General features: G+C 41.6%; 1 protein-coding gene across 1 annotated transcript in view; it reads right to left on the bottom strand.

Annotated features, from left to right (window-relative positions):
* The window catches only part of LOC126473496 (serine/threonine-protein kinase SMG1), a 353,891-nt gene that overhangs the window by 219,932 nt on the left and 106,056 nt on the right, over nucleotides 1-27,903 (bottom strand). Inside the window, exons 8-13 of the mRNA XM_050100581.1 lie at nucleotides 27,440-27,591; nucleotides 25,011-25,189; nucleotides 22,255-22,406; nucleotides 9,275-9,431; nucleotides 1,633-1,804; nucleotides 1,275-1,490 (exon numbers count right to left, since the gene is read on the bottom strand). Coding sequence (XP_049956538.1) covers nucleotides 1,275-1,490; nucleotides 1,633-1,804; nucleotides 9,275-9,431; nucleotides 22,255-22,406; nucleotides 25,011-25,189; nucleotides 27,440-27,591 — 1,028 coding nt within the window. The remainder of the gene's footprint in view (nucleotides 1-1,274; nucleotides 1,491-1,632; nucleotides 1,805-9,274; nucleotides 9,432-22,254; nucleotides 22,407-25,010; nucleotides 25,190-27,439; nucleotides 27,592-27,903) is intronic.

Here is a 27,903-nt window from a genome sequence, read left to right as displayed (position 1 = left end):
TCAAAGCAGAATGTGGATCACTGTATGTAGAAAGAAAAGATGGTAGTTCAGGTGCTCCGGGAGCAGTGGATGCTTAAAGCATACATGATCAATTGTTGTTGGGGTGTCTCCCAGTAAAGTCTTGGGAGTTATGTTTTGGGATCAGAAAGGGATTAGTTGGTTGACTTTCTGCCAGTGGGGATAACAGTAAATGCTGACAGGTACTGTGAAACACTGAAAAAACTCAGAAAGGCAATTAGAACTGGATAAGAGGAATGTTGAGCAAGGGCATAAGCATTCTCCACAGCAACACCTGCCCACCACACATTGCCTGTCAAACCATCGAACTCCTGCAAAACTTTGGTTCGAAGGTCATCAACTACCACCATATAGTCCAGGCTTGACACATTGACTACCATGTTCCCTAAGTTGAAGGAACATTTTTCCGACTAGCTGTTTGGCTCTGATGACGAGGTGAAAGAGGAGGTTCAAAATATGCTGAACGACATGGTGGCGACATAGTATGACACTGGCAATGTAAAACTGCCACAGCGTCTACAAAACAACATCGATCAAAATGGTGTTTATGTAGCAAAATTAAGCATTCTTGAACCTTTAAAATAATGCAATTATTATAGAAAACAAAAGTTTCTTTGTACTCTGAAGTTTGTGCAACAGCTGAAGAGTTTAGTGAAAGATCAGTGATGGAGAATAATCCCGGGCCTGTAGAGGTATGTCCTCTGCCCACTGTTCCTGAGAACAACAGACACTGCACTTCTCAATTCCAGGTAGAGGTGGTACTAGAGCCCCCACAACAAGTGATCTGCTTTAAAAATGATGATAAATACTTCGTCACATAGTCCTTGCTCCTGGGTCAAAATATGCATTACTGTCAGAGTGATCAACTTAATTCACTGCCAACAAGAGAAATTGAAATCTCTGACAATTTTAATCACTGAAGTTAATAAGTCAGTATGTTTTCGAGAACCTGAAAGCACATCGAACATTGGCACAAAACTAAACAGAATAGCATCTGATACAGTACTAGTGTTCAATAAATTTATGCATTAGGGTGGCAAGTTTAAATTAAAAATATACTTTGAATAATTACACACACACACACACACACACACACACACACACACACACACACACACACACACACAATAAATATATAATCATTTTAAAACGTAATTAGTTTTTATTCTCTAAAACGTTTCAGTTTATTATGCAAGTTACTTAGGCTGACATAATATTAAACATGAAGCAGGGAAAGTGAAGTAAAAAGACAGTACCTGCCAAGGTAAATTTCCTGATGACAAGAACTGTTCAATGTTCTCAAGGACACACAGCACAACGTTAACATTATGCATAAAACCCACTTTTACAAGTGCCCAAATGAAAGACAGAAATTCCTGTGTTTTGTGCAACATTCCAAGATAGGGCTGAGCCTGCAGCAACAGTTCCCTTGTCCAGACCAAGACAAGAAGTAGAATTTCTTCTGCTGTTTCCTGCACAAAAAACAAATATGAAATATACTTTCTCGTAACATAAACAGGTTAACTTACTTTTTGGTATAACCCCTAAAATTTTTTATTATTTGGAAACTCTGAGAGTTGTCCGTATTCATAAAATTACTTTCAAATGCAGTACCTGAGAAAGCATTTTTGATAAGAGATGCAGAATTATTGATAAGTGTCCACTAGTCGGTGAAGCAGTAGGAACTTCATGTCCCAATGTCACTGGAAGTCCCAAAATATCGCAGACAGTTGCTCTACCCTGACTAGCACTAATCAGGCCACTACTTGACACAAAGTGGTTGTATCTGAAACAAGAAGCAGCCATCTATTGGAAACATGCAACATAAATATCAAATACAAATGTTATTGTGAAAAGCAAGTAGCTACCCGGGCAATTTTTTAATTTGAGGTATGACATTAAGCACCCATTTCTTTTCTATGTAATGTTGATAGGAAGAAAGTGCCGTATCTATTTCTTCACATACTCCTAATAATATTTCCTTCAACACAACAGCTGGAACCTAAGTTTTACAGTTGTGTTAGGCTTCTTTCACATTGTTGACATTGTTGTGGCGATTCAGCTGCATGATTCAATTGCTGGAATACACAACTATCGCATCGCTGAATCTCTAGGCATGCAACTGAACCACACAGCAGAAGCTCTGAGGCAAGAGCTGTCTGTGTACTTGTGGGAGCCAGTTATTGAGTGTATTCTGACAAGTAATCATTGCTTTTAGTTTCATTATTGAAAAGAAAATATATTGTATCTTTGAAGTCCGGAACAAATTTTTTTACACTTCTCTCAACACTCTTTTTTTTTATCTTATTGCTATTATCCCTATTTTCTGAATCTCAAATTACAGGTCAAAATTCTACTTCAATGATGGAAAGCTCCATGTAGAAAGTTATTTTCAATGCAGGAAAGTGCACATAATTCTTTTAAACTACACAGGAAATACCTGTGATTGGTGGAGTGGGGAGGATTTCATGAAGGATGGATCTCATTTCAGGGCAGGATTTGAGGAAGTCGTATCCCTGCTGGAGAGCCACATTCAGAATCTGATCCAGTCCCGGAAAGTATCCTGTCACAAGTGGGGCACTTTTGGGGTTCTTCTGTGGAAGGTTCCGGGTTTGAGGAGATGAGGATGTGGCTCTGGTTATTTGCTTCTGTACCAGGTCGGGAGGGTAGTTACGGGATGCAAAAGCTGTTTTCAGGTTGTTGGTGTAATGGTTCAAGGATTCCGGACTGGAGCAGATTCGTTTGCCACGAAGACCTAGGCTGTAGGGAAGGGACCGTTTGATGTGGAATGGGTGGCAGCTGTCATAATGGAGGTACTGTTGCTTGTTGGTGGGTTTAATGTGGACGGACGTGTGAAGCTGGCCATTGGACAGGTGGAGGTCAACGTCAAGGAAAGTGGCATGGGATTTGGAGTAGGACCAGGTGAATCTGATGGAACCAAAGGAGTTGAGGTTGGAGAGGAAATTCTGGAGTTCTTCTTCACTGTGAGTCCAGATCACGAAAATGTCATCAATAAATCTGTACCAAACTTCGGGTTGGCAGGCCTGGGTAACCAGGAAGGCTTCCTCTAAGTGACCCATGAATAGGTTGGCATACGAGGGGGCCATCCTGGTACCCATGGCTGTTCCCTTTAATTGTTGGTATGTCTGGCCTTCAATAGTGAAGAAGTTGTGGGTCAGGATGAAGCTGGCTAAGGTAATGAGGAAAGAGGTTTTAGGTAGGGCGGCAGGTGATCGGCGTGAAAGGAAGTGCTCCATCGCAGCGAGACCCTGGACATGCGGAATATTTGTGTATAAGGAAGTGGCATCAATGGTTACAAGGATGGTTTCCGGGGGTAACAGACTGGGTAGGGATTCCAGGCGTTTGAGAAAGTGGTTGGTGTCTTTGATGAAGGATGGGAGACTGCATGTAATGGGTTGAAGGTGTTGATCTACGTAGGCAGAGATGCGTTCGGTGGGGGCTTGGTAACCAGCTACAATGGGGCGGCCGGGATGATTGGGTTTGTGAATTTTGGGAAGAAGGTAGAAGGTAGGGGTGCGGGGTGTTGGTGGGGTCAGGAGGTTGATGGAGTCGGGTGAAAGGTTTTGTAGGGGGCCTAAGGTTCTGAGGATTCCTTGAAGCTCCGCCTGGACATCAGGAATGGGATTGCCTTGGCAAACTTTGTAAGTAGTGTTGTCTGAAAGCTGACGCAGTCCCTCAGCCACATACTCCCGACGATCAAGTACCACAGTTGTGGAACCCTTGTCCGCCGGAAGAATGACGATGGATCGGTCAGCCTTCAGATCACGGATAGCCTGGGCTTCAGCAGTGGTGATGTTGGGAGTAGGATTAAGGTTTTTTAAAAAGGATTGAGAGGCAAGGCTGGAAGTCAGAAATTTGTCTTTCCTTCTCCTTCCCTCTTTCCTGACGAGGCAACCATTGGTTGCGAAAGCTAGAATTTTGTGTGTATGTTTGTGTTTGTTTGTGTGTCTATCGACCTGCCAGCGCTTTTGTTTGGTAAGTTTCATCATCTTTCTTTTTAGATATATTTTTCCCACGTGGAATGTTTCCCTCTATTATATATATATATATATATATATATATATATATATATATATATATATATATATATATCTGTGTGTGTGTGTGTGTGTGTGTGTGTGTGTGTGTGTGTGGTGGGGGGGGGGGGGCGGGGGGGGGGGGGGGCGCTCAGAGCAATGCCATAAACTTGAGACAGAACCACACAGCACTGAATGCAAGTTGGAGGACATACAGTAAAGTGAGCATTGTTGATGTCAACATCAAGAATTGTGAGTGAATGGAACAAGTTAGTTTTCCAACAAGACACACAATGCACACTGTCAACTTCTGCAGTGTTGTGCAGATACTTTCAATGTAAGAAAGCCAACAAAATGCATTTAATTTGTAAAGAGTCGCTGGATATCCTGGGTCTCCTGTAATACATCTCTGAAATTTTTTGAGGGTTCGGATTCATTCTGTAGTTACTTTCTCCTCATAACTGTCGCAAAACCTTCGTGCTGCTGTCAACAGTACTGATTTTAGTGAAATGTTTTACAGCTGTCCTCATATAGATAAGTGCCAGATTTTCCATCTGTTTCTTATCAATCTAAATTGGACATAGCTTTTTATGTACATACCCTATTTTATGCTAGTCAACTACACTGAATATGATGTCGAACTACAGTACTTCAGTTTCTGTTTTCTAGTATATTAATAAACTTCCTTCTTTTCTAACACTATAAGCGCAGCAATTAATTAGTGTCATGTTCCATGGATCACTTTGCACGATAAATCATAATGCTGTGGAATGAGTCTTTTTACATTCGCATCAAAAGTTTGTTTATATGATTACAATCTAAACATTTCTAAGCTTTTTTTCTAAAACTCCGTTTGTTTTCAAATTTCACTTTGCTGCCTGTCAGACAGATCAGTGGTCAAAAATGTTTGCTGCAGCATTGTGCACCCTTCCCATGGTAAAGATGACCTTAACGTAATGTTATTTTTCCTTCTGGTATTGTAATTCTGTACATAATCATTCCTTTTGAACTGCAGTGGATTATTTACATCAAAATTCACGAGGGAATAAATATACTGTGCAGCAGTAGTCAGAATGCCCCGCTCCTTGAACAGGTGTGTTCAACATGATTGTGAGTGAGCACCATATATTATTCTTACAGAACATTTTTGAGCAACAAAGACTTACTTTCTTAATGAGGAGTTACCTCAGAACATTATTCCATATGACATTATTGCAAGAAAATATGAAAATTTACTGATCTGCAATGATTCTAAGTGTAAGACGTGGCTGAACTAAGTTGTTTTAGAAGTTCCAAACAGTGTTTTTTCCCTTTAAATTCTTGATGATATGGACACTTATGAATTTTGAAGTTTCCACACTATTTATTATTCTCTCACCATGTGCTGTGCTACATTGATCACTGGTGTGGTACCCCTAGATATGTGCAGATATGCAGAATTGAATATGTTGTGCCTTTTTAAAACTGAGGGTGAGACCATTCACAGAAAACCAGTCAATGATCCTTTTAAGAACTTTGTTTCCCATTTCTTCTGTTTCTGTATGCACGGTTGGACTGATCACAATACTAATATTATCTGCAAAAAGAACTAATTTTGTTTGTTAGACATTAGATGAAAGGTCGTTTACATATATGACGAACAATAGTGGATCTAAGACAGAGCCTTTAAGGGAACACCATACATGACATCTCCCTTCACAATTATGTCCCCGGAGTACTAACTTACTTCCTGCATTCTTATGGTTAGATATGACATTACTCATTGGTTAGCTATAGCATCCATCCCATAAAATTACGATTTATCTAAGAGATTACTTTGATACACAGACAAATGCTTTAGACATGTCACCAAAAATACCAACCAGTGTATTTAAAATCTTGTGAGTGAACGTGTAAATGGCATTGTCAGTAGAGTAACTCTCCTGAAACCTTAACTGCATTTTGCTGAGCATGTTATTGTTGCTAAGGTGATAGACTGTTCTAAAATAAATAACCTACTCTAAAGTTTTGGAAGAACCAACCATCATGTCAAAGTTAAAAGTTAACTAAACAGAAATTTCCACTACTTGTTTTATTGAGGAATGAATGGAATTTTGCAGCTGTATTTTTTAATATTTTTGAAGCCCCTTACGGCAACAGATTTTTCATTTCTTCTGCATTTAATTTCCTGAAATGTCTGTTGCATTTTGGACAAATGACAAAAAAACAACACTTGGTAAGATTCTAGTCTTATTTTAAGGGAGATAACATTCTCTCCTGTTATCTGCTGGATGGGAAATACAGCAGCTTCTGCCCTTCCAAAGGAAAGCTGTTCTAATTAACTAGGCTGTAATACCATATACACCTGAATTTAAAGCTGCACTTTTCTTCCAGTTTTCAGGATCAAAAAAATCTCCTGCAACTTAGACTCAAGTGCAAAGCAAATGGAAGTTCTGAAAAATGGGACTAGGAGCCACCACAACTAACTTTTGCCGTCAGTATGCTTTGCCTTTGAATGCTGAAATTTTAAAAATTGATGCACATGAAAATGCTCTAAAGGAAAAAATTGAAAAAACTAAGTCTAGTCACAACTAGATTGGTCTTTTCATGAAGTGCTGGGATTTTTTACGTTGGAATTGCTCATAAGCTGTCAAAAAATTAAGAAGGAAAACGTGTGGAATTTCAGCACTTCATAATCAGGTGGTGCACCGAAAACCAGAACTTTCTTGGCCAGATAGGGAATGCTGACCAAACTCCTGTATATTTTGACATGCCGCCAGAGGAAAGAAAGACAAGTATTATCAAATCAGGGAGTGAAAAAACAGTGAATGTCCACCAAGTTGGCTTGCACAGCAGATGGACATAAATTACCTCCATTCATAGTTTTCAAGCAATCTGAAGTGTTTCCAAGATCTGTTATTGTATGAGCAAACAAAAGTGGGTGGTTTTCAGAGGATATTGTGCTGGAATGGATTAGGCTTATATGGAATCGTCATCCTCAAGCAATGCTTGGTTTACATAGTCTGCTGGTGTTAGATGAGTACTTAGGCTATACAACATCTGCAGTAAAACAGAAATTTTTAGAGAGCAAAATAGACTTGTCAGTAATTCCAGGCAGGATGATATCAGTTCTGCAATCACTTGATGCCTGTTTGAATAAACCGTTTAAAGATTAGATTAGATTAGATTTACTTTCATTCCAATTGATCCGTAGTGAGGAGGTCCTCCAGGATGTGGAACATGTCAGAAAAACAACAATACATGACAAATATTTAAACTAAAACAAATAAGCTAATGTACCATTCCACAGGTCCCAAGTGGAATGATCGTCATTTTTTAATGAACACTAAGAGTCATTTTACAAATACTATTGCACTGAATTTAAAATAAAGACAACTTCAACACATGTACATGGACTGGCTTTCGAAAAATGACAGACAACCAACACAAAACAGGACTTGTAAAATACACAAGTTTGTCACAAGTGTGCCGATGGATTTATGATGCATGGAACTGTGTACCAAACCAGACTGTTAAACACACTTATAAAAATGTTTGATACCAAATGCACTAGATGATATGGAGGATGATTCTCTGTATAAAGAACTGAGCAACAAGGAATCCAATGAAAGTGATTCAGAATTATCTAATTGATATTTTAAACAGTTCCTACAGTTTATGTTATGTAATAAAATTTTGTTTTATATTTCTGCTTTTAATTTCTCAGTTATTTTCATTCTTATTTTGTAAGTTTTGCTAGTTATACATCTGAAGTCTGTTACGAGAAGCCGATTTGCAAGTCTGCGTACGGCAATGTGGCCAACGCTATGTCTCTGATGTTTTCCTACCCATGACGAGAGATGGTTCCTACAAATCATGAATCATGTACACTCCACATCATAAGAATAATAAGAATGTAAATGTTATGCCATATATTCTTCTGTGTTAGCTGTTGTCTCATTTAAATCCTATCCACCTGACAAACTTGAGTGAGAGAATGGCAAATGCGGAAGAATATACATATCATGTAATGTTTATATTCGTATTATTCTTATGCTGAACAGTGACACAATCAGGAGTGAACCACAACAACGGACTTCTAGTATTGATTTTTAAATCTTCTACACCTGTAAGATCTGCAAAGACAAGTTACGGGGTTTTAAATGTTTGAAAGCATAAATTAATCTACAAAACAGCTAAGCTCATGGCTTGAACCCAACTACTGTAGCTGTATCTTCATCCATTCTGTCCAAGTATCCCATGGTAGAATAAACAAACTATGTCTTGACATTGACGTGTGGGTTACAACATTTTTCCCCTTCGATTTTGAGATTCATTTTCTGGGTGCAACAAAATTCAGATAAATACTGTATTTATATACGAAGTTTCAATTATTAAATTCCATACATAGAAAATCGTTTGCCAGAATTAACTTTGACCATATGTACCTATGTAACAAGTGAATACTTGTTTAAGATGAAGTGAGGAACCCTGCAACTAATTAAATGCCTACAGGATAAGCCCTCTTCTCCTCATTAACTAGGTATCATATTGGAGTTTTAAATGCTCCATCATACATTAGGAACCACAAAACTCATTTCTCGATCTGGCATAATGGTCAGTGTCCCCACATAGCACAAAATCATAGATTGATTTTGGATTTTAACTATCAATATTTATTTTACAAACATAATAAACCAATAAAACCTATTACAACTTCTTGTAATTGATAAAAAGGTAACAGCAATGAGCCTTCCATTTGGCAAGTCAATTTAGGACGTAGTATATGGCATAGCAATTGCCCTGAAGTTGTTGAAGCCGCAGGTACTGATGGGACAGGGTCGTGTTTCAATTGCCTTGCCGTTGCGTTAATGTCTTGTAATGTCTTATTTGTTACATTCCATAAATTTTTATACCAGCATCATGATCTTTAGAGTTAAGATTCTGAGTAACCTTTTTGCAGATTAGCACCAAAACAATGGCCATTAGATCTACCTACAGTTTTACAACCATTATACCAAGTAACAAGAAGGCGCACACACAGTGTTAGGGGACTCTGATTCAACTGGCAATATGCATGAGAGTCCTATGCAAGTTACTGCTGCATAAGGCAAGTCAAAAAGGAATGGAAATGTTACATTAAATGATGGTACAAAATGCAAAGGATTAGTGATCTAGAGCATTAGCTGACAACAAAATTTTTATGCAATAATTTTCTTCAAAAAATTACAAACACATACCTTGAACAGTGGCTGTATAATAGATACAAAAGTGAGTACTGTAGAGCTGGGCAGCACAAAGTGAGCTTATCACTGTATGGTTCCAACTTCACTGCCAGTAATTCTAAAATACTTGGCTTTAGAGCCCACATGCCAATTATAGAGTTACTTGCATTTGCTGGAAGAAACAAAATACCATTTAAAAATAAAATATCTTTAATACTACCTTAATATTTGTACTTCCCTCATTAAAGAGAACTAAGCTTAGTGGCTTCAAAGCTGTACTATAATCATAGGCAGGACTTACATTAACGGGGCTAGGTGCAATAGAATTTTATTCTTACATAAAGGCCATCAAAAGAAAATTTATTTGACTAAGAACTAGTGTATGAGACTAGTAAGGATCATTCTTTGCAACACTGCAAAAACATAGAAATATCAGATTGGGATATATACGTTCAACTTCCAGTGGCACAAAATACTCTCATTGTTAATGTTATAGAATGTAAATGTATAAGGGGCGTTAATAAAGAAACAAGCCAGAGGCATAATTACATAAACCAGTACCTGTATTTTAGAAGTATTGACCCTGGCTGTTGAGACACTTGTCCCACTATGACACAAGGTGGTCAATGGCTGTCTCACACAATTCCTGGCATCGCGATGTTAACCAGTTCTGCAAACACAGCTGGATGTCGTCGTCATCTGAGGTGAACTGGAAAGGTTATGCTGATGTTCTTTGACCAAGGTGGCCCCCTTCCGATTTACTTCCTGCAGCACGGAACAACAGTGAGCCCAGTGTTACTCGCAAACCTTAACCACCCTTCGCCAAGCAATCAAATCAAAACGACCAGGCAATCTCACCCATGGGGTTATTCTGCTCCACAGCCAACACTGCCACGGCACTCCTGCAGGAATTCAAATGGGAGATTCTCGGGCACCCTCCATACAGTTCAGACCTCTCTCCCTGTGATTACACAATTTTTGGTCCCCTTAAACAGGCTTTGAGGGTCAAAAGATTCATGTTGGACGACGACGTCCAGTTCTACGTGCAGAACTGGCTAACATCACAGCCGCAGGAATTTTATGAGACAGCCATCCACCGCCTTGTGTCACAGTGGGACAAGTGTCTCAGCAGCCAGGGTCAATACTTCTAACATACAGGTACTGGTTTCTGTAACTATGCCTCCAGCTCATTTATTTTTGAACGCCCCTTATACATTATGTTACAGAAACATGAAAAAAATACACAAAATAAAATTTCACACAGAATACTGCTGTTTAGAATCCCATGTAAAGAATGCAATAGGCTCTTCAAAATGAAACAAGACTTATGAAGACTTCTTACTGTCTAACTCTTAGATACTAAAATTACAGTTAGTGCTGAAACAAATACATCCTCTCGACATTATTTGCAAAATTAAGGAATGTTCATGATCTTTCTTAGAGATGTTGTTGCCTTAATATTTTGCCACACTGCTATGAAGGCTTCCTTCCATTTTGCACAGCTGCATGAAAGAAAATTGGAAAACTGCTTGGCACACAGGAGAATGGGGCCATTTTCCAACCACACACAAAATTTTTAAAAAAAGTTGTACTCTGTTACAGACGATCTTCACCTCACAGTTCCCCCTATTTACAATGCTCCCAATTCATAATTAGACAACTGCCATCATCTACCAGATAAAGGCCACCCCCCTAACATTTCCATGATTTATGATCTTCAGCACACACATCCATACTGTTCCTGTACTTTTTGTAATGCCATCAACCCACTTTCCATTAAGTTTTTTTGCCTAGTCCCTTCTTATCTTTTGAAACCCAGCAAATTACTTCTGTGATCAACCCATCGCCCATTAACCTAACTACCTGTTCTTCCCATCCACATACCATTTGCACTTATTCATAACTGTTTCACACTAGAAGTCCATCTCTCAAAAAGTCAAAACTGGTAGCACACCCAGACTGTAGATTTTCCTGTTTAGGAAAACTTTTAAAAACCATGTTTAGTTTTAAAAAGTTAAAAAGCTACAAAAGGCAGTTTTGCTCTTCTGTTTATTACTTTTGTTGCCAATACAGCCATTGTCTTCAAACTGTCTTGAATTAGTGACCTCAGAATTCATTTTCAGGCTAACTTCAAACTTGCACCTTCAAGTATTTACCCTCTTTGAAATCAATATACATGAGAAACAGAATAATGTCAACACGTAAATAAAGATGGTGCAGGTATATTCCGTTAACATGTATTCTTTCTTCATTTCTAATTTGAACTATTCCTCTGGGGATTCTATGAATAGTTTCACTGACATGGAATCTCCTTGTCTGACTCCTCTTTCAAATCTGAATTTCCGACTGTCATGACTCAAATGGCCCATTTCGCTGCATACATTTTGTATCATCATCATTGTTGTCTTCCCACTGCATGATAACATCCATGTTTCTCTTCCAGCTTTATATAGTTGATGATAATTTTAGTTGGTTTCTTTTAAGTTAAGGATATGAGGCTGATGAGCATGTAGTTTAAAATGTCCTACAAAATCATTTCAAGTAAACCAATCACTGCACTGTGCCAGTTTTGTTCCACTGTCTCTAAAGATGATCTACAAGAAATCTTTCAATTTACATATTTATTACAGAATTATCTCTGTACTTGGGATCTTTGCTATCGTAACTAGTGAAATTCAATGGCGGCCAAAATTAAAGCATCACACGGAAATTTTGCACACTTGCATTAATTTTGCCACAAAACAGTATAAATAAGTGATAGTAAAGTAGAAACAATGTAAAGCATACAGAACATAAATAACTGCTATATGTATTATGGTAGACAAAAATGTTCAATTTCTCCAACTTAACAGATCTGCACACACATTCTAACAACTGGTTAATGTGCTCAGTATGGGATGTGACAACCTCTGACACCAATACAGGCCAATGATGGGACATGCTTTGAATATCATCAACCTCATGTTGAGGCAACAACACCCATTCTGCCTATAGAGCTGTTCACAAGCCTTGGAGAGTGACTGGTGGATGCTGACGTGATGCAACCTATCTCTAGTGCATCCCAGACATGCTCTACGGCATTCAAATCGGAAGGGCAAGTAGGCCACATCATGCCTGCAACATCTTCCATTCCCAAAAAAAAACATCAACCATCCATGTTATATGAGGCTGAGTATTACCATCCATCAGTATGAAGTCTGGGTCCACAGCACCGCACAACAACTGCACGTGAAATACCAAGATCTCCTCACGGTACCTGACAGTAGTTAAATCTTGCTGATTCATCCATACAATTCAAGTGGTCAACATAATCCCTTCCCACACCATCAGGGATCCTCCTCAATACTGGTCCCTTTACACAATGTTTGGATCTCGAAATCGTGTTTCATGTGCCCACCAGAAACAAATCCATCGAGAATTGCCATCCAGACCAAATTGGGACACCTTTGTGAAAACAACGTTGGCCCACCTTTCGACCACCCAGGTGACATGTCAACAGCTCCACTCTAGAAGTTCCCTTCTGTGAAGGCATGCCAGAGGAAAACAGGCAGCAGGTCTCCAACAATAAAGGCCACTCTTTTGAAGACATCTGTACACAGGTTGCCTCAATACAATACATCCAGGGGATGCTACGTGATCAGATGCCAGTTGCAGTGCAGTAGTGAGGCGGTACTGTCATGCCATTACAGCCAAATAATGGTCCACACTTTTCTGATGCCACACATGTTCGGCCACGTCCCGGTCTCTGGGATACAGTTTCAGTCTCTATAAACTATCGCGTCACCCGAAACATAATGGAACAATTCACATTATGCCAGCAGGTCCCATCAGTTTGCGACTCTCCTGCTTCCATTCTTCCTATGGCCCTCCACAGCAGGCGTTTTCTCTGTGCCACACTGCACCATCAGTGACTGTGTACATAGCGACTGTGGATGTGAGACTACCCTGCAAACACTACCCCACTTGATAGGTGCCCTGACGTCACTGCTGGCATGGTTGTCCATTGATAGGAATACCTTTTTCCATGCAGAGCACGATCATAATGACATCTGTTGACAGCTTGCATGATTATATCATGAATTACACAGAGAACAGGAAAACAGCAGTTTGTTGCTTTCATTTTGGACACCAGTGTATATAGTGCAGTGTGTATCCAATACAAGTTTCTAACAATGAAAAATCCAGGATGGTATAATGACAATATTATCAAAAGGATAGACTGCTACTCACCATGTAGCAGAGATATTGAGTCGCAGACAAGCACAACAGAAAGACCACCTCCACTGCCCCCAAAACCACCCTCTGTTAACTTTCCAGAATGTCTTAACCTTGAACCTTGCCTCACAATCATTCCCCAAATCCCTCAACATGCAAGCTAACTTCATATTTGCAGAAAGAACCACAAACCACCACCTAAAATCTCATCTCAACCTTATTATCTTACCTGCTGACCAAAGCTCCACCACTGTTATGAACCACAAGGATTACGTGCCAGATGGACTGTCAGCTGTCAGATTCACCCACCTACAAACCCTACCACAGTGACCCCATTCCAAAAACTCATCAGGATCTTCAGTCTCTCTTGACATCCTTAGGCCCATCCCAGAACCTCTCTCACCTTGCTGCCTCCTCCCACGATGGTTTCCGTGCATCTCGATGATAAGGCCGTCCAGGAGATATGGATGATGGAAAAAGTGCCTTAACCAGTAACTCACAAGTTGGTTGCTTGTTTTTGCACTCTACCATCCGACACTTACAGTACCATTCTTGCTGCACGTTGCTCTACGGTGGACATAGCACACAGACATGCGACATCAAATTCACTGCCACAGTTGTATTATAGCCCAGGGTCATGGCAGCATCCCAGTCTCCTAGTCCAGCTGCGCAACAAGCCACAAAACTTTTGCCTCACATGACGAAGTCACCTGCTACACAACCAGCAGGTCCGAAAGTACAGACGGAATACACATGCAAATACCTCTTAAATCCATCCAACCAACATCTGAATATTCCTCTGCCAACCAGAGAAATCAAGCAAAGACAAATGGTCTTCTCCTTTCTGACTTGGGGATCATCTTCAATGGTGTTGCCACGTGATAACCTAGCCCAGGCGAAATCCATGTCACCAGAGCGCACTGCCAACTGTTTTTCTGCCCTGGACTCTGCAGACTGACAGAAGGAAAATGTCGATACCTCTGCAGATCTCATGGAGCAGGATCCTCCAACCTCTACTTCCTCCACCAGTGAGTCTTCGAGAGCTGACACTCGACAGCCACCAAGGTGACACCCCTTCATTTTTTCCATCCTCCCCTTTCCTTGTCGTACTCTCATCCAATGGGATGATCTCGGCCTCTGACCCAACAGAGAGAACTAATGGCTGCTCTTTGAGTTGCAGTGTCCTCTTGTTCTCCACCTCCAGGAACAAAATTTCATCCTCACGACAGTTCTGAGCTCTCGCTTTTCTTCCCAGTTCTCTTTGACCTTTCCCTTGAGGACAGCATTCCATCTCACGGGGGAGACTCACTGCACATGCGGGATGCAATTCATAGCCAACCCACCTCCTGACTATCCGACTTCCAACTGTTGCAGTTCATCTTTTCTGTCCTCACTTGACCTTTTCCCTTTGTACCATTTTTATCCCTACACCACTTGGTGCCACCAGGGTACACTTCCTCCACCTTATTGGGCAGCTACCTCACTCGTTTCTGCGGCTCTGTGACTAATGCGCACCATCCCCTTTGGGGTTGTCCCAGAACCTGCCCACGGGGTGCCCTCTTCGCTGACCTTCTCAATCAACTTCACCTGCTCTACCTTAACACAGGAGTACCCACTTTCCTTTGAGACCTATCCTTTCTGCACTGCCCAGCTTGCCCATCATCTCGAGTTGTCCATTCTCTCCGATTCATACTCTAGCAACCATTTCCCATGTGCTATCCATTTGCTGACTCACTCTCGTCCTAAGTGCGCATCCAAGTGGCAGCTCGCTAAGGCCGACTGGAGGATTTACTCTACCCTGAGGCCCTTCGATGAACATTGTTTCGCCAGTTGTGATGACGAGGCAGAATATGTTCAAACATTACCCTTACTGACACACAACATTCTATTCCTCATGCTGCTTCTTTAGCCCACTGTGTCCTGGTGCCTTGCCGGACTTAGGCATGCCAGGGCAATTTGCATGTGGAAAGATGTTCTCCATGTTTTTAACCATCACCCTACGGCGAAAAACTGCATTCGTTTTAAACAGCTGATGGCAGTGTGTCGTCGCGTTTTTGGGATAGCAAAAAGACTAGCTGGATTTCCTTCATTAGTTCTTTTAACTGTTCCACTCCCTCTTCCGTCATGTGGGCCAACTCCGACGGCTCTCTGGGACCAAGGTCCAGTCCCCAATTTCCATCTGTCCATAGGAGATGGATGTCATAGTGGACCCTATTGCTGTCTTCAACACCGGGGCCACTTTTTTATGGAGATTTTGAGCTGCACCCACTAACACCCTGCCTTCCTCCATCGGAAACTCGCATAGAAGGCTCAGGCGATACCATTCTCTTCTCAGAATCTTGAGTGCTACAATACCACCTTTACTACGAGGAGCTAGATCGTGCTCTCACTTCATCCTGATCCTAGAGCCCAGGGCCAGATGATGTTCACATTCAAATGTTGCAGAACCTTTCCCTAGTGGGCAAGCACTTTCTCCTTCATATGTATAATTGCATCTGGACAGAAGGCTAGTTTTCAGATTCTGGCGTAAAGCCATTTTCATATCCATACCTAACACAGTAAGTTATCACCCCATTTCTCCCACCAGTTGTTTGCAAGGAACTTACGATTCATGCCCGGATGGTGTGGCAGTTTGAGTCTCACAATTTATTAACCACTGCACAGTGTGGATTTCAAGTGTGGTCGACCATCTTGTCACTTTGTCAATCCACATCATGAATGGTTTTCTGTGGAAATACCGGACTGTGGCCATGTTACTCGATTTGGAGAAAGCCTACGACATCTGCTGGAGGACTGCTATTCTCCGTAATCTCTACACGTAGGACACCTGTGGTCACCTGCTTGTTCCATTCAGGAATTTTTAAAAGACTGAGATGTGTGCATTGTGCCTTGTCGGACACCTTTATCCAGGAAACTGGGGTGCATCAGGGTTCTGTCCTGAGGGTCGTCCTCTTTGGTTTCACCATTAGCGCTATAATGGCCTGTCTCCCACCGTGCATCTCAGACTCCCTTTTCCTCTTATGACTTTGCGATCTTTTGCAGTTCTTCACGGACCTGTCTCCTTGAGCGACATCTTCAGCGATGTCTCAATCATCTTTACTCGTGGAGCATCAACCATGGCTTTCGCTTTTCCACTGACAAAACTGTTTACATTAATTTCTGGCTGTGCAATTGGTTTCTTCCACTGTCTTTGCATCTTGGGCCTGTTGCTCTTCCATTAGTTGTAATTATGAAATTCCTAGGGCTCATGCTCAATAGGAAACTTCCTTGGTCCTCCCAAGTGTCTTACCTGGCAGCCCATTGTATGTGGTCCTTCAATGTCCTACGTGTCCTCAATGGTACTCCCCCAGATGCAGATCAAACCAGCCTCCTCTCTTAGTACTGGCCCCTAGTCTGTTGAAAACTGTAGACTATGGGTGCTCTGTTAATGCATCTTCACATTAATCCCCTTAAGCTGTCTCTATCCCATCACCATCATGGTATCTGTTTGGCCACTGGTGCCTTTTACACTAGCCCAGTTGAGAATGTGTATGCAGAAGCTGCCGAACTGCTGCTGTGACTTTCTCCTCAGCAGATATGCATGCCATTTGTCTGCCATACATAGCCACCCATCCTATGACTCCTCCTTTGATGACGCCTTTGACCACCAGTAAGGGGCGCATCCCTCTTCTCTGTTACATCCTGAAGTCCACTTTTGGCAACTGCTCCGGTGGCTTAACTTCACACTAAATTCCACTTTCACAGAGGGTGTGAACCCTTCAACACCTTGGCATCATTTGCTTCCTAAAGGACACTACTCCAGCCTCGCTCTATTGCCTTCAGTTCCACGACCTTCACATGGAACTTCGTGATTATTCCTTTGTGTGCACTGATGGCTCTCAGACTGTCTGTGGTGTTGGGTGTGCCTTTGTCATTGGCGCCAACACGTTTCGATATCAACTTCCGGCACACTGCTCAGTATTTACAGCAGAGCTCTTTGTCCTGTGTCAGACCACAGCTTACATCCGACGACACAGGCTTTTCAATTGTGCCCCCTCCCCCTACTCTCTGAACACCCTTCGAAGTCTCTCTGCACTGACCACCACCCGTCCCTTAGTGCAAAGGGTCCAGGAAAACTTTCACTTGCTCACTCTTGATGGAGCCTCTGTGATGTTTATGTGGGTTCCTGATCATGATGGTCTGCCAGGAAACAAGTCTGCTTACGCTGCCGCCAAGGCTGCAGTCCTCGCACCTCATCCCTCTAGTTTCTACATTCCCTCCGATCCTTGATGCCTCAGAACATGTCCTACCAACCGATCCCTTCTTCTAGTAAAGTTGTGCCACAAACTCCTCTTCTCCCCAATTCTATTCAATACCTCCTCATTAGTTATGTGATCTACCCATGTCCGTGTTGTCGTCTGTCAGTAGGTAGTGTCACTTTGGCATCGCCATTGGTCCTCCCTCCATGAGAATAAGCTCCAGATTTTTAAGCTTCTCCCAGCGGCTTGGACGACCTGCTCTAGGCCCTTCCGCCGGAGGGAGGTCATTTTAACTAGGTTGCGTATTGGGCACTGCCTTTTCAGCCTGTCACCTGTTAAGTGATGTTCCTCCACCACTTTGTATACATAGTGCCCAAGTTTTAACTGTTTCCTGAGGGAATGCCCATTTTTTAACCGTTTACATTCCCACTTGGGTTTGCCATCCGAGTTATTGGCCATTTTAGCAAATGACACGCAGGCTGTTTATCAGTCATAGCAATATGGTGAAGGCCATTTAATTTTTAGTTCTGGACCTCCATTTCTGTATGGTGTCCTTCGTAGCTCTTTCTCCATGTCCTTGTTTTTAGCTGTCTTCTCTTATGTCACTTGGGATTGATGTTTAGTCATTTCTTAACTCTTCTCTGTCTTCGTGTTCTATAGTTTTTACTTGGGCATGTATGACACCCAATTGTTTTTGCACCCCCTATATGGTACAAAGCGAAAAAAATCAGGTGAGAGGCAAAGGTGAACTGCAACAGATTGAAGACTGGTGGTCAGCGTGATGGGTTGACTACAAATGTCATCCCGTATCATTAACATGACTCCCCCACGAGATGGAATGCTGACCTCTGAGGGAAGGTCAAAACAGGCGGAGAAGAAATATGAAAGCTCAAAGCGGTTGTTAGGATGCAATTTTGTTTCCTGAAGGCAGAGCACAAGTGGACACTATGATGCTAAAAGCAGCCATAAATCCTCTTTGTGGGATCAAAGGCAGCCAACATTCCATTGGAAGTGTGTCATGATGAGAAAAAAATTAAGGGATGTCACCTCGGTGACTGCTGAGTGCCAGCCCGCAAAGACTCCCAGCTGCAGGGCACAGAAGCAGGAGGATCCTCCTCCATGAGGTCCACACAAGCATCGGCTTTCTTGTACAGTCAGTCAGAGGAGTCCAACACTGAAAGAATGGTTAGTGGTGCGCACCGATGACACGGAGGTCGGCCGGGTAAAGGTATGACTTGGCGACACCGTCTAAGAGGACCTTCGAGTCGGCAAAGGAGAAGGCCATTCGCATTTGTTGGACTTCATCGAGCCTTTCCAGTTATCAGAGGAAGACTCAGGTGTTGTTTGGCTGGAGGGATGTTCGAAGTCTTCACAGGAGTACTCCTTTCTGGCCTGCAGGTTGTGTTGGCGGTGGCTTCACCGCTTGAGGTGAGAGTTTGATGGCTTGTTGCACAGCTGGACGAGGGGACGGCGGTGCTACCTTGACACTGGGCGATTTCACAATCTCAGAGCCGAATTTGAGGTCGCATGTCCGTGTGGCCATGTCCCTTGTGGTGCGAGATGTAGCAAGAACAGAACTGTTATTCCCAGATGGTAGAACACAGGGTTTGCAGCTAACCAACAACTTGTGACCACTTGTTCCTTTATGCGAATCTCCTTAAGATACATGGGACAATCTTGAGAAGAGGCGGCATGACAGACATAGCACTTAATGCAGTAGGGAGGAGGAGGTGGAAAATCACCCTCGTGATCATCCCTACCACGGGTTACACATTTGGCCAGATGTCGACAGGACATTTGAGTGCGGTTGAAACATGACACTGGCGGCAGCGCATCATTTTCAGAATGTACGGTTAGACTGTGAGAATTTCATAGCCTGCTTTGATCTCAGATGGGAGCACCACCCTATCAATGATGAGAAAAGATGTGCATGTGGGCACTAAGAAGGACTCTACAATTTTCATCACCCGGTGGACAGCAATGACACGCTGATCAGAGAGTTATGATTGGATTTCGACTTAGGTCAGACTGTCGAGCAGCCTATTGTAATTAACACCGTGGGAAGAATTCAGTGTTCAATGGGCCTTGACACGGACAGAATAGCCGTGGAGGAGCGAAGCTGCAAGCAATTGTGCTTGAGAATCAGCAGTAGTCTCCAAAACCAAAGTACTATTTCATAAACTAGAACAGGATTTCACAGGGCCAACAATGGCATCAGCACCTTTCTGAATAATAATCTGATTCACAGTTGTGAAGGGCTGACCATCTTCAGTACAGGACACCACGAGGAGCCTTGGTGCAGATGGAAAAGTGTTTGAAACGTTAGCCTCGTTCACTTTATGTTTCTTAGCCACTGACTGGGAAGATGAATGGCTCATCGCGAGAAAATCCTCACAATTGCCAACGGCTCCAATGGCACGCTCCTTCCAACTGGGAGCCCCCTTCAGAAGGGGGTGCACCCACCTTAGGTGACTATCCGCATCTCCTAAACACCTGACAGAAGGACCTATTAGCAATTTGGGAAGGTAGCAGCTCAGGCAATCACCCCTCCCTGGGCCTGGCCTGTACCAGGGGGTACGTGCGAACCCTACCTGTCGACCTGGGGTTGAGAAATGCGCCTTACCCAGTCACCTGTTACACATCAGAAGCGTAGGTCGGTCTTCAGGAGCACACAGGGGAGGGGGGGGAGGAGGAGGAGGAGGAGGAGGAGGAGGAGGAGGAGGAGGAGGAGGAGAAGAAGAAGAAGATGATGATGATGATGATGATGATGATGATGATTAACCTTAAATGCCAAAACAGAGAAAAGGTAGGAGAAGAGGAATGAAGAAAGAAAGAAGGATCGAAGGACAGTGGAGACACTGTTCAGATACTGGCTACTGAAAATGCAGAACACATTTCCAAAAACATCCTAGATATGTTCCCCGAGGAAGGGGGAAAAGAACAGGACGAGAACAGGCTTGCAGCACAAAAGGGAAAAGATGCTGCAAAGGCTGGGGACCTGTGTTAGCCGAGTGTGAAGCTGCCAAAGAGGAGCGAGCCCTCTGGGGGATTTGGGAAAATGTGACGTAGCGAAGGCTGGACATTTAGAGAAGGACTAACACCATGAAGTTTCATGTTCACAGCTTGACTATTTTCACATCAGGAATTAAAACTTTACAACTAACCCTCGTCCAGGCACTTTCATTTTAGTTAATATTGCCCCTTACTTAGTTCATTTCATACTTTCCTCTAGGGGATGTCTTAAGAACAATTTTTTTCCCTCCCTCGTGAAATTCCACTAATGTATGACCTTTGTCATTTCTGTTATCAGACCTAATTATATGTGCATAAATTCACCAAAACAAGGCAGTGTCTGATCTGCTCAATCCTCTTTATCTACTTATTAGCCTGGTTCAAAAATGTTTTTGGTAAATACAGTGGCAGGATACGAAATTATGTTGAATCCTCCACATCACCAATTCTTATTCATTGCAATACAACCTTCTCGGGTCTTTGACTGCATCAACTTGCAGTTTGTTTGCAAATATTCTGGAAGGCATATGCACTTTCACAGGAAGGTATAAATCTTCCAAATGTTGTGGATGGAGCAGGAATCCTATAAAGATTTCACTGCATTCATTTGCAGCGAAATCCTCCATTTGCACATCGCTCTTATTGGCCCACTTGTATGTCTATATAAGGACTGATTATCTGTTTATGCACAGGTCCTATCAAAAACAAAAAAGAGTAACGTAAAATTAGCAAGGTATGAATTTATTTAAAACGGAAGAATATAGTTAAAACTATGCTCACAAGTATATGTGAGTGGAACAGGTTGTGTATCTGTGCTCTGACAATCACTGAGCTTTCTAATCCAAGTAATTACCTTGATGCTAACACGGTTGCAATAGAACAAATGGATTGGAGCCAATGACACTTCCCGGTCACCATCCATCACCAACAACAATGGATGACGTCCATAAATAAGAGGTCAGACTCAAGTTGCGAGAGGGGAGATGGCATCTCTGGGGCACCAGGTTGGCCTTGTACTGGGACTTATGTTTCTGTTTTTTCTCTTTCATTGACTGTGGAGTGTAGGGCACAGAGCAGGCTTCTGTAAGATCCAGAAACGAAAAAGAGTGCACAACCTTGGGCTATGCAGACTGTGTCCCATGGCCAAATAGTGTAGCACGCCTGTGGCCTGAGAGCAGCACCTGCCAGGGGAGGGCGAGGGATTACTGGCGGGGAAGAGAGGAGGGTGGTACTGGGATATAAAGAGGGAGGAGGAGGAAAGGATGTAACAGGCAGAAAAATAGAATAAATAAATAAATAAAAATAATAAGGGAATGAAGTACTATGTTGTTTACTCATAATTTCTAACTTCAAATAATAATGGCGGTATTTCACAAGGTTCAATTATGAAAACTATTTCATTTTTTATCCAAGTCATCAGATACTTAGAAGCTGAAAAGTGGCAATTTTTGTGACAGCTGATGCTTATTCATAGCTAGACTTCAATTTCAAATGTGTCAGATGGTGACAATAACTCAAGAAAAATCTTACCTAGATCAGCTAATGCAGATAGGTGGAACATGACAATGAATTTAACATCCTTCTCATTATAGACTGTGTCACTGTGAGGGTTTGCCTGACAAAAATCTTCTATGGTGGGAACAATCATTTTGTATGCTCTCTCCAGATCTCCCAAGACATATCTGCAAAAAATTATTGTCACACATTAACAACTGGCAGGAATTACATGTACTATTTATTATATTTACTTATTAGACAAAACATTTTGGAGATTAAAAAAGCATCTGCAAATAAAATAACTTGAGATATATTTCTCATGTGATATTTCTAGCATCTTGAACCAACAATTGCAAATAATACTATGGGGAAGCATTAGGAACCTCAGCAGATAAGCTTTTCATGAGAGAGACACTCACTCTCATTCAAATAGGCACAGCAGTAAATGGCTGTTGATCATCATCATTGAGAAAGTTCAACCGTATAGCTACATCCTTTTAGGATTCCCATCTCACAGACATCTCCCAATCCTGGCTCCACAAATTTCCGAATTTCTTATCCTTGTCAGATAAGACTAGGCACGATGGAAGCAAGGACTCCCACTGGAGGCTTTCATGTGGGTGGTTCGATATGTCTGGTAAATTTTCATAAAAGATGAAAACATTTTTACTGCACCTTCATGGTTGGTAAGCTTCATTATTCCAAGGTTCATGTAAAGAATACGAACAACATACAACGTACAGTTCATTGTTGGCAGCCATTTGAATTATTGTGTCAATCGTAACTGATAATGGAGAAAACCGAGTTTCATCCTGTTATTGAACATTTTCATTTGAAGGGTTGGACTGCTGCACAAATCAAAATAGAACTGGATGGAGTTCATGCCAGCTCAGCAACATCATTGAAAACCATTCACTTATATGAAACTTCCTGGCAGATTAAAACTGTGTGCCCGACCGAGACTCGAACTCGGGACCTTTGCCTTTCGCGGGCAAGTGCTCTACCAACTGAGCTACCGAAGCACGATTCACGCCCAGTACTCACAGCTTTACTTCTGCCAGTACCTCGTCTCCTACCTTCCAAACTTTACAGAAGAAAGATTAATTAAGAAGATTAATTTAAACATGGTCAGACAAGCACTGAAGACAAAGCACGCACCAGCTGTCCAACTGAGGTCACAACAAATGAAACCACTGACAAAGGCCATGTATGGTAATGCAAGATCACCAAATAAAAATTTGCGAGACTACTGACGCAGAGAACTGGCTATGAAAAAGCTGTTTGTGACATGGGTGCTGCAATTGCTCACAGCCGACCAAAAGCACGTCTGGCAAAACATTTCAACACAATGTTTGGTGTGTTTAATCACAATCTGGATCCACCATCCAGAGTCAGAACAGCAGTCAGAACAATGGACAAAGCCTGACGAAGGTGCACCAAAGAAGGCAAAGACTATTTTGTCAGTTGCTAAGCTGATGGCCACAGTTTTTTTGGATTCCCAAGGAATAATCCTCACACATTACTTTGGGAAAAGGCAGAACCATAACTGGGCCCTATTATGCTTCGTTGTTGGATCATGTGAAACTTGCATTGGCTGAAAAAAAGACCAAGGTTGGCACAGAAAAAAAGCATTCTTTCACAGGGATAATGCACAACCCCACACACCAATTATGATAATGGCAGAAGTGAATGAACTGGACTCTGAATTTGCTTCTCATCCACTCTATTCATCAGACTTAGCCCCAAATGACTTCTTCCTGTTCCTTATCGTGAAACTCTGGCTTACTGGGAAGAAATTTTCATCAAATTATGGGAGCTGCAGTCAATGAGTAGTTTGCAGAGTTTGGCAAAACCTATTTTTCCAATGGTTTGAAAAATTTGGAGGATTGCTGAATCAAGTGTATAGCTCTCAAAGGTGGCTGTGTCAAGGTGTAGGTTAAATTGTTTATGAAACAAACATTTTTCCTCACTTTTTTTTACCATGCTTATCAAACAACCCTCATAGGTTGAGATGAAATCATTAAATGCCCAATGTTTCTCTTTGGCTGCTGTTATCTTCCACTCTTAGCCTGACACTGTTGTTATACACAGTGCTGATAATGACATGTAGGTGACAAGGCATAACAAAGTTCGGCGTCACAGTTGGAAAAAAACACACACACACACACACACACACACACACACACACACACACACACACACACACACTGTTCACTGAGGTGTCTCATTTCTGTAAGAGTTATTTACAAGTTTATAAATTACAAATATAGTTCAAATGGCTCTGAGCACTATGGGACTGAACATCTGAGGTCATCAGTCCCCTAGAACTTAGAACTACTTAAACCTAACTAACCTAAGAACATCACACACATCCATGCCCAAGGCAAGATTTGAACCTGCGACCATAGCGGTCGTGCAGTTCCGGACTGTAGTGCCTAGAACCACTCGGCCACTCCAGCTGGCTTATCAATTACACTCTTTAGAAAAAAATTAACTAACTAGGAAAATCAGCTAAGGTGTGTACAGATTGAATAAACTGTCACCACTTTAGTGACAATCACATTAGCTTCTCAAAGTGGCCCTGCCCCAAATCCATTAATAAATGAAACTTTAAAAAATCATATTTTTAACCATAACTTCCATCTTTGCATCCTTCACATCTAACAATGGATATCAATTTTCTGACTGTCAAACAATGTCAAATTAAATATTTTCATTCATTACACAAATCATTAACTTTCAGAGGATCTACAATCTTAAATAAAAAGTTGCATGCAACATATTCTCACCTGTATGCCTCTTGTAATAGTGGAATATTTTTCAAATTCAATAAGCTATGATGAATTCCTATTACTTCCTTCTGGATAAGCAGCGAAGGTGAAAAACGCAGCTCCAGAAGATATGATGATGGTCCCAACAACTTCTGAACAAGTTCTACAGGGAGATTAGCACTCACCTCTCTCACAACCTGCAACATCACATAGAACATGCTATACTGCCTACTTCATCAGCAGGTGGGAAATGACAGAGACAAGGAAGACATAAGTAAATCAAACACTGTAATGTAATGAAACTATACATATAAAAGTAGCAGCACTGGTTATTTAAACATAATTGCTGTATATCAATTGTCATACATCTTTTTTTCAACAAAGTGCACAAAATGGTGAGATGACATGGACTTCCACAACATAAAAACACGAAAAGTTTTCCTCCCTCTAACCACAAAGCTGTCTCTCACATTGTTCTTGTGTTGTTGCCTAGCTCATACAAACCACCATCCCCCCCCCCCCCCCCCCCCCCAAATGGTCTGACCATCAAATTACCTATCTCTGGCTGCAGCCCCTCCTTCCACAATGACCTCCATTTGTTCAGATTCCATCAGTCCTTAACCCTCACCACAGTTTTGCACCACCATAAAAATCAGGCCCAACATCTTGCAATATCTCTTCTCCATGTGCAAAAATCCTCATGTCTGCAATAAATTCTCACATTTATACTCTTGCCCTCGAGGAACTAGAGCAACATGCAGAACACTACATCAAAAAACTTTCCAACCTGTTCATTTTCTACTGTCACCCTGAACTACCACTATCCACTACCTGTACAAGTGCCTCCAAACCTACCCCACTTCCCCCAATAGCTGCCAAGTCTGCCTCACAGACCTACTACATTTACCACACCCTCAGAAACTCCCTCCCACAACCACACAGATACAAAACAAGGTCATGAATCTTTCCTCCAAAAACCTTAGTTCCACAGAAGTATTAGTCATTTCCAAAGGTCTTACCTTTTACCCAACTCCCAAATTCAAACATGCTGAACTTGTTAAAGATCTACGCAGGGATAAATGATTGTCATAATAAAATAAGAGAAATCAGGGCTCGCAAGGAAAGATATAGGTGTTTGTTTTTTCCATGCACTATTCATGAGAATTATTATGAAGCTGGTTCAACAAACCCTCTGCCAGGCACGTAAGTGTGATTTGTAGAGTATCCATGTAAATGTGCTCTCATTCTCCTGGTACCTAAAGTGGAAACACTTTATCCCCACAAACCCTACTAATCAGACTAAACCCAAAATGAGTACTGAATACTGCCTGACTCAGTTCATTCTTCCATCCAACTGTGATCCATCTCACTGTCCCCAAGTCACCCTGTCAACATTCCAGAATTTCTTAACCCCGAGCCTTTCCTCACCATTATTTCCCAATTCCTTGAACATGGAAACCAAACTTACATCTGCAGAAAGAACTGCAATTCACCACCTAAAAACTGATCCTGACTTTACAATCCTACCTGTCAACACAGACTCCAGCATTGTGGTTCTGAACCACAGGGGATTACCTCTGCCAGTTGTCAGATTCGTCCACCTACAAACCCCATCCCAGAAATCTGACAGCATCTCCAATCCCTCCATAGCCTCTCCCCCACAGTCTTTCCTGCAGTCCATAAACCCAATCACCCGGGATGTCCTATTTTGGCTGGTTATTGTGCCCCCACTGAGAATTTCTGTTGTTGTTGGCCCATATATTCAGTGTATTACTCACAACTTATCTTCCTATCTAAAAGACACGAACAGTCCCCTACAGTGACACTCCACAGTTCTTGTTTCTTAACAACATGGCACATCACTGTTGATACAACTTTCCTCTATACTAACATCCCCCATTCCCACAGCCTTACATATATTCGAAGGAACGAAAACCATATGATAATATGTATCAGTGTTTCAAAAATCCCAGAAGGCTTTAGATTTAAAGCTGAATGTGAAAGGTTTTGTTTGAGACCAAGACCTCAAGAGGTTCACAGATTTTTTGTGAATATGTATTTCACCAGCACAGGGTCCAAAGTTGCAGTGCTGCTGTTTTATGCTATACTTGTACATATATCAATACAATTTCTTATACTATAGAGTCTGTCATGGTGGTACAAAACTTTAAGGCTAATCCAGAAGTAAGAAAAAAAGATGCTGAATTATTAAAACGCTTGAGTTTATAATATAAAAAAAGGAAGAAATTGTAAAACAAGTACTGATATTGAGGTGAAATATAAGAATTATATCATGTATGTACAGAAGTATGGAATTTTGGGGAGGAGGGAGGCCAAGAAATGGTGTAGGCAGGAGGCAGGACGGAGGAGGGAGAGGGCACAGAGTGAAAGATGGTGGTTGCTTCGTAGGTTTGACAGGCTCAAATCTACATAAAAATTAACTGTACCTTAGATATCATTTTCAGCATGGATATTGTGGTTTCATCATCAAACTGACATGCAAGTCCAAGTTGTCTATCAATGAGACTATATAAGAGTTCATTTCCAGAAGATGTTCTCGACTGCAAATATGACAACAGCAAACACGTGCTTTCATTTCCTAAAATAAACAAACAAAAAACACATAATTTTGGACAAATTTCAAAGTTACAGATATTTAATTTTTGTTTATCACGTTGTTCAACTGTATACTTTTTGCTACATACATCTACAAGGACACGGACAACAAGACTTTTACCTAAAAACACATTCTTACGAATCAGCACTTACAACTATGCACCTTTCCAACAGTTTTTCAAAGAGTAGATTTCACACAAAATACATGTTACTATACCATAACATCCTCACTGGACATTTCCCAGACACTTCTTTAGACGTGAGAGTATATGGACGCTACAGGGTGCCAAATCTG

The sequence above is a fragment of the Schistocerca serialis genome, chromosome 4, assembly GCF_023864345.2.
Source record: "Schistocerca serialis cubense isolate TAMUIC-IGC-003099 chromosome 4, iqSchSeri2.2, whole genome shotgun sequence".
Taxonomy (NCBI): Eukaryota; Metazoa; Arthropoda; class Insecta; order Orthoptera; family Acrididae; genus Schistocerca; species Schistocerca serialis.
Note: the sequence above shows the minus strand (reverse complement) of the source record. Positions and strands in the feature narration are given on the sequence as shown.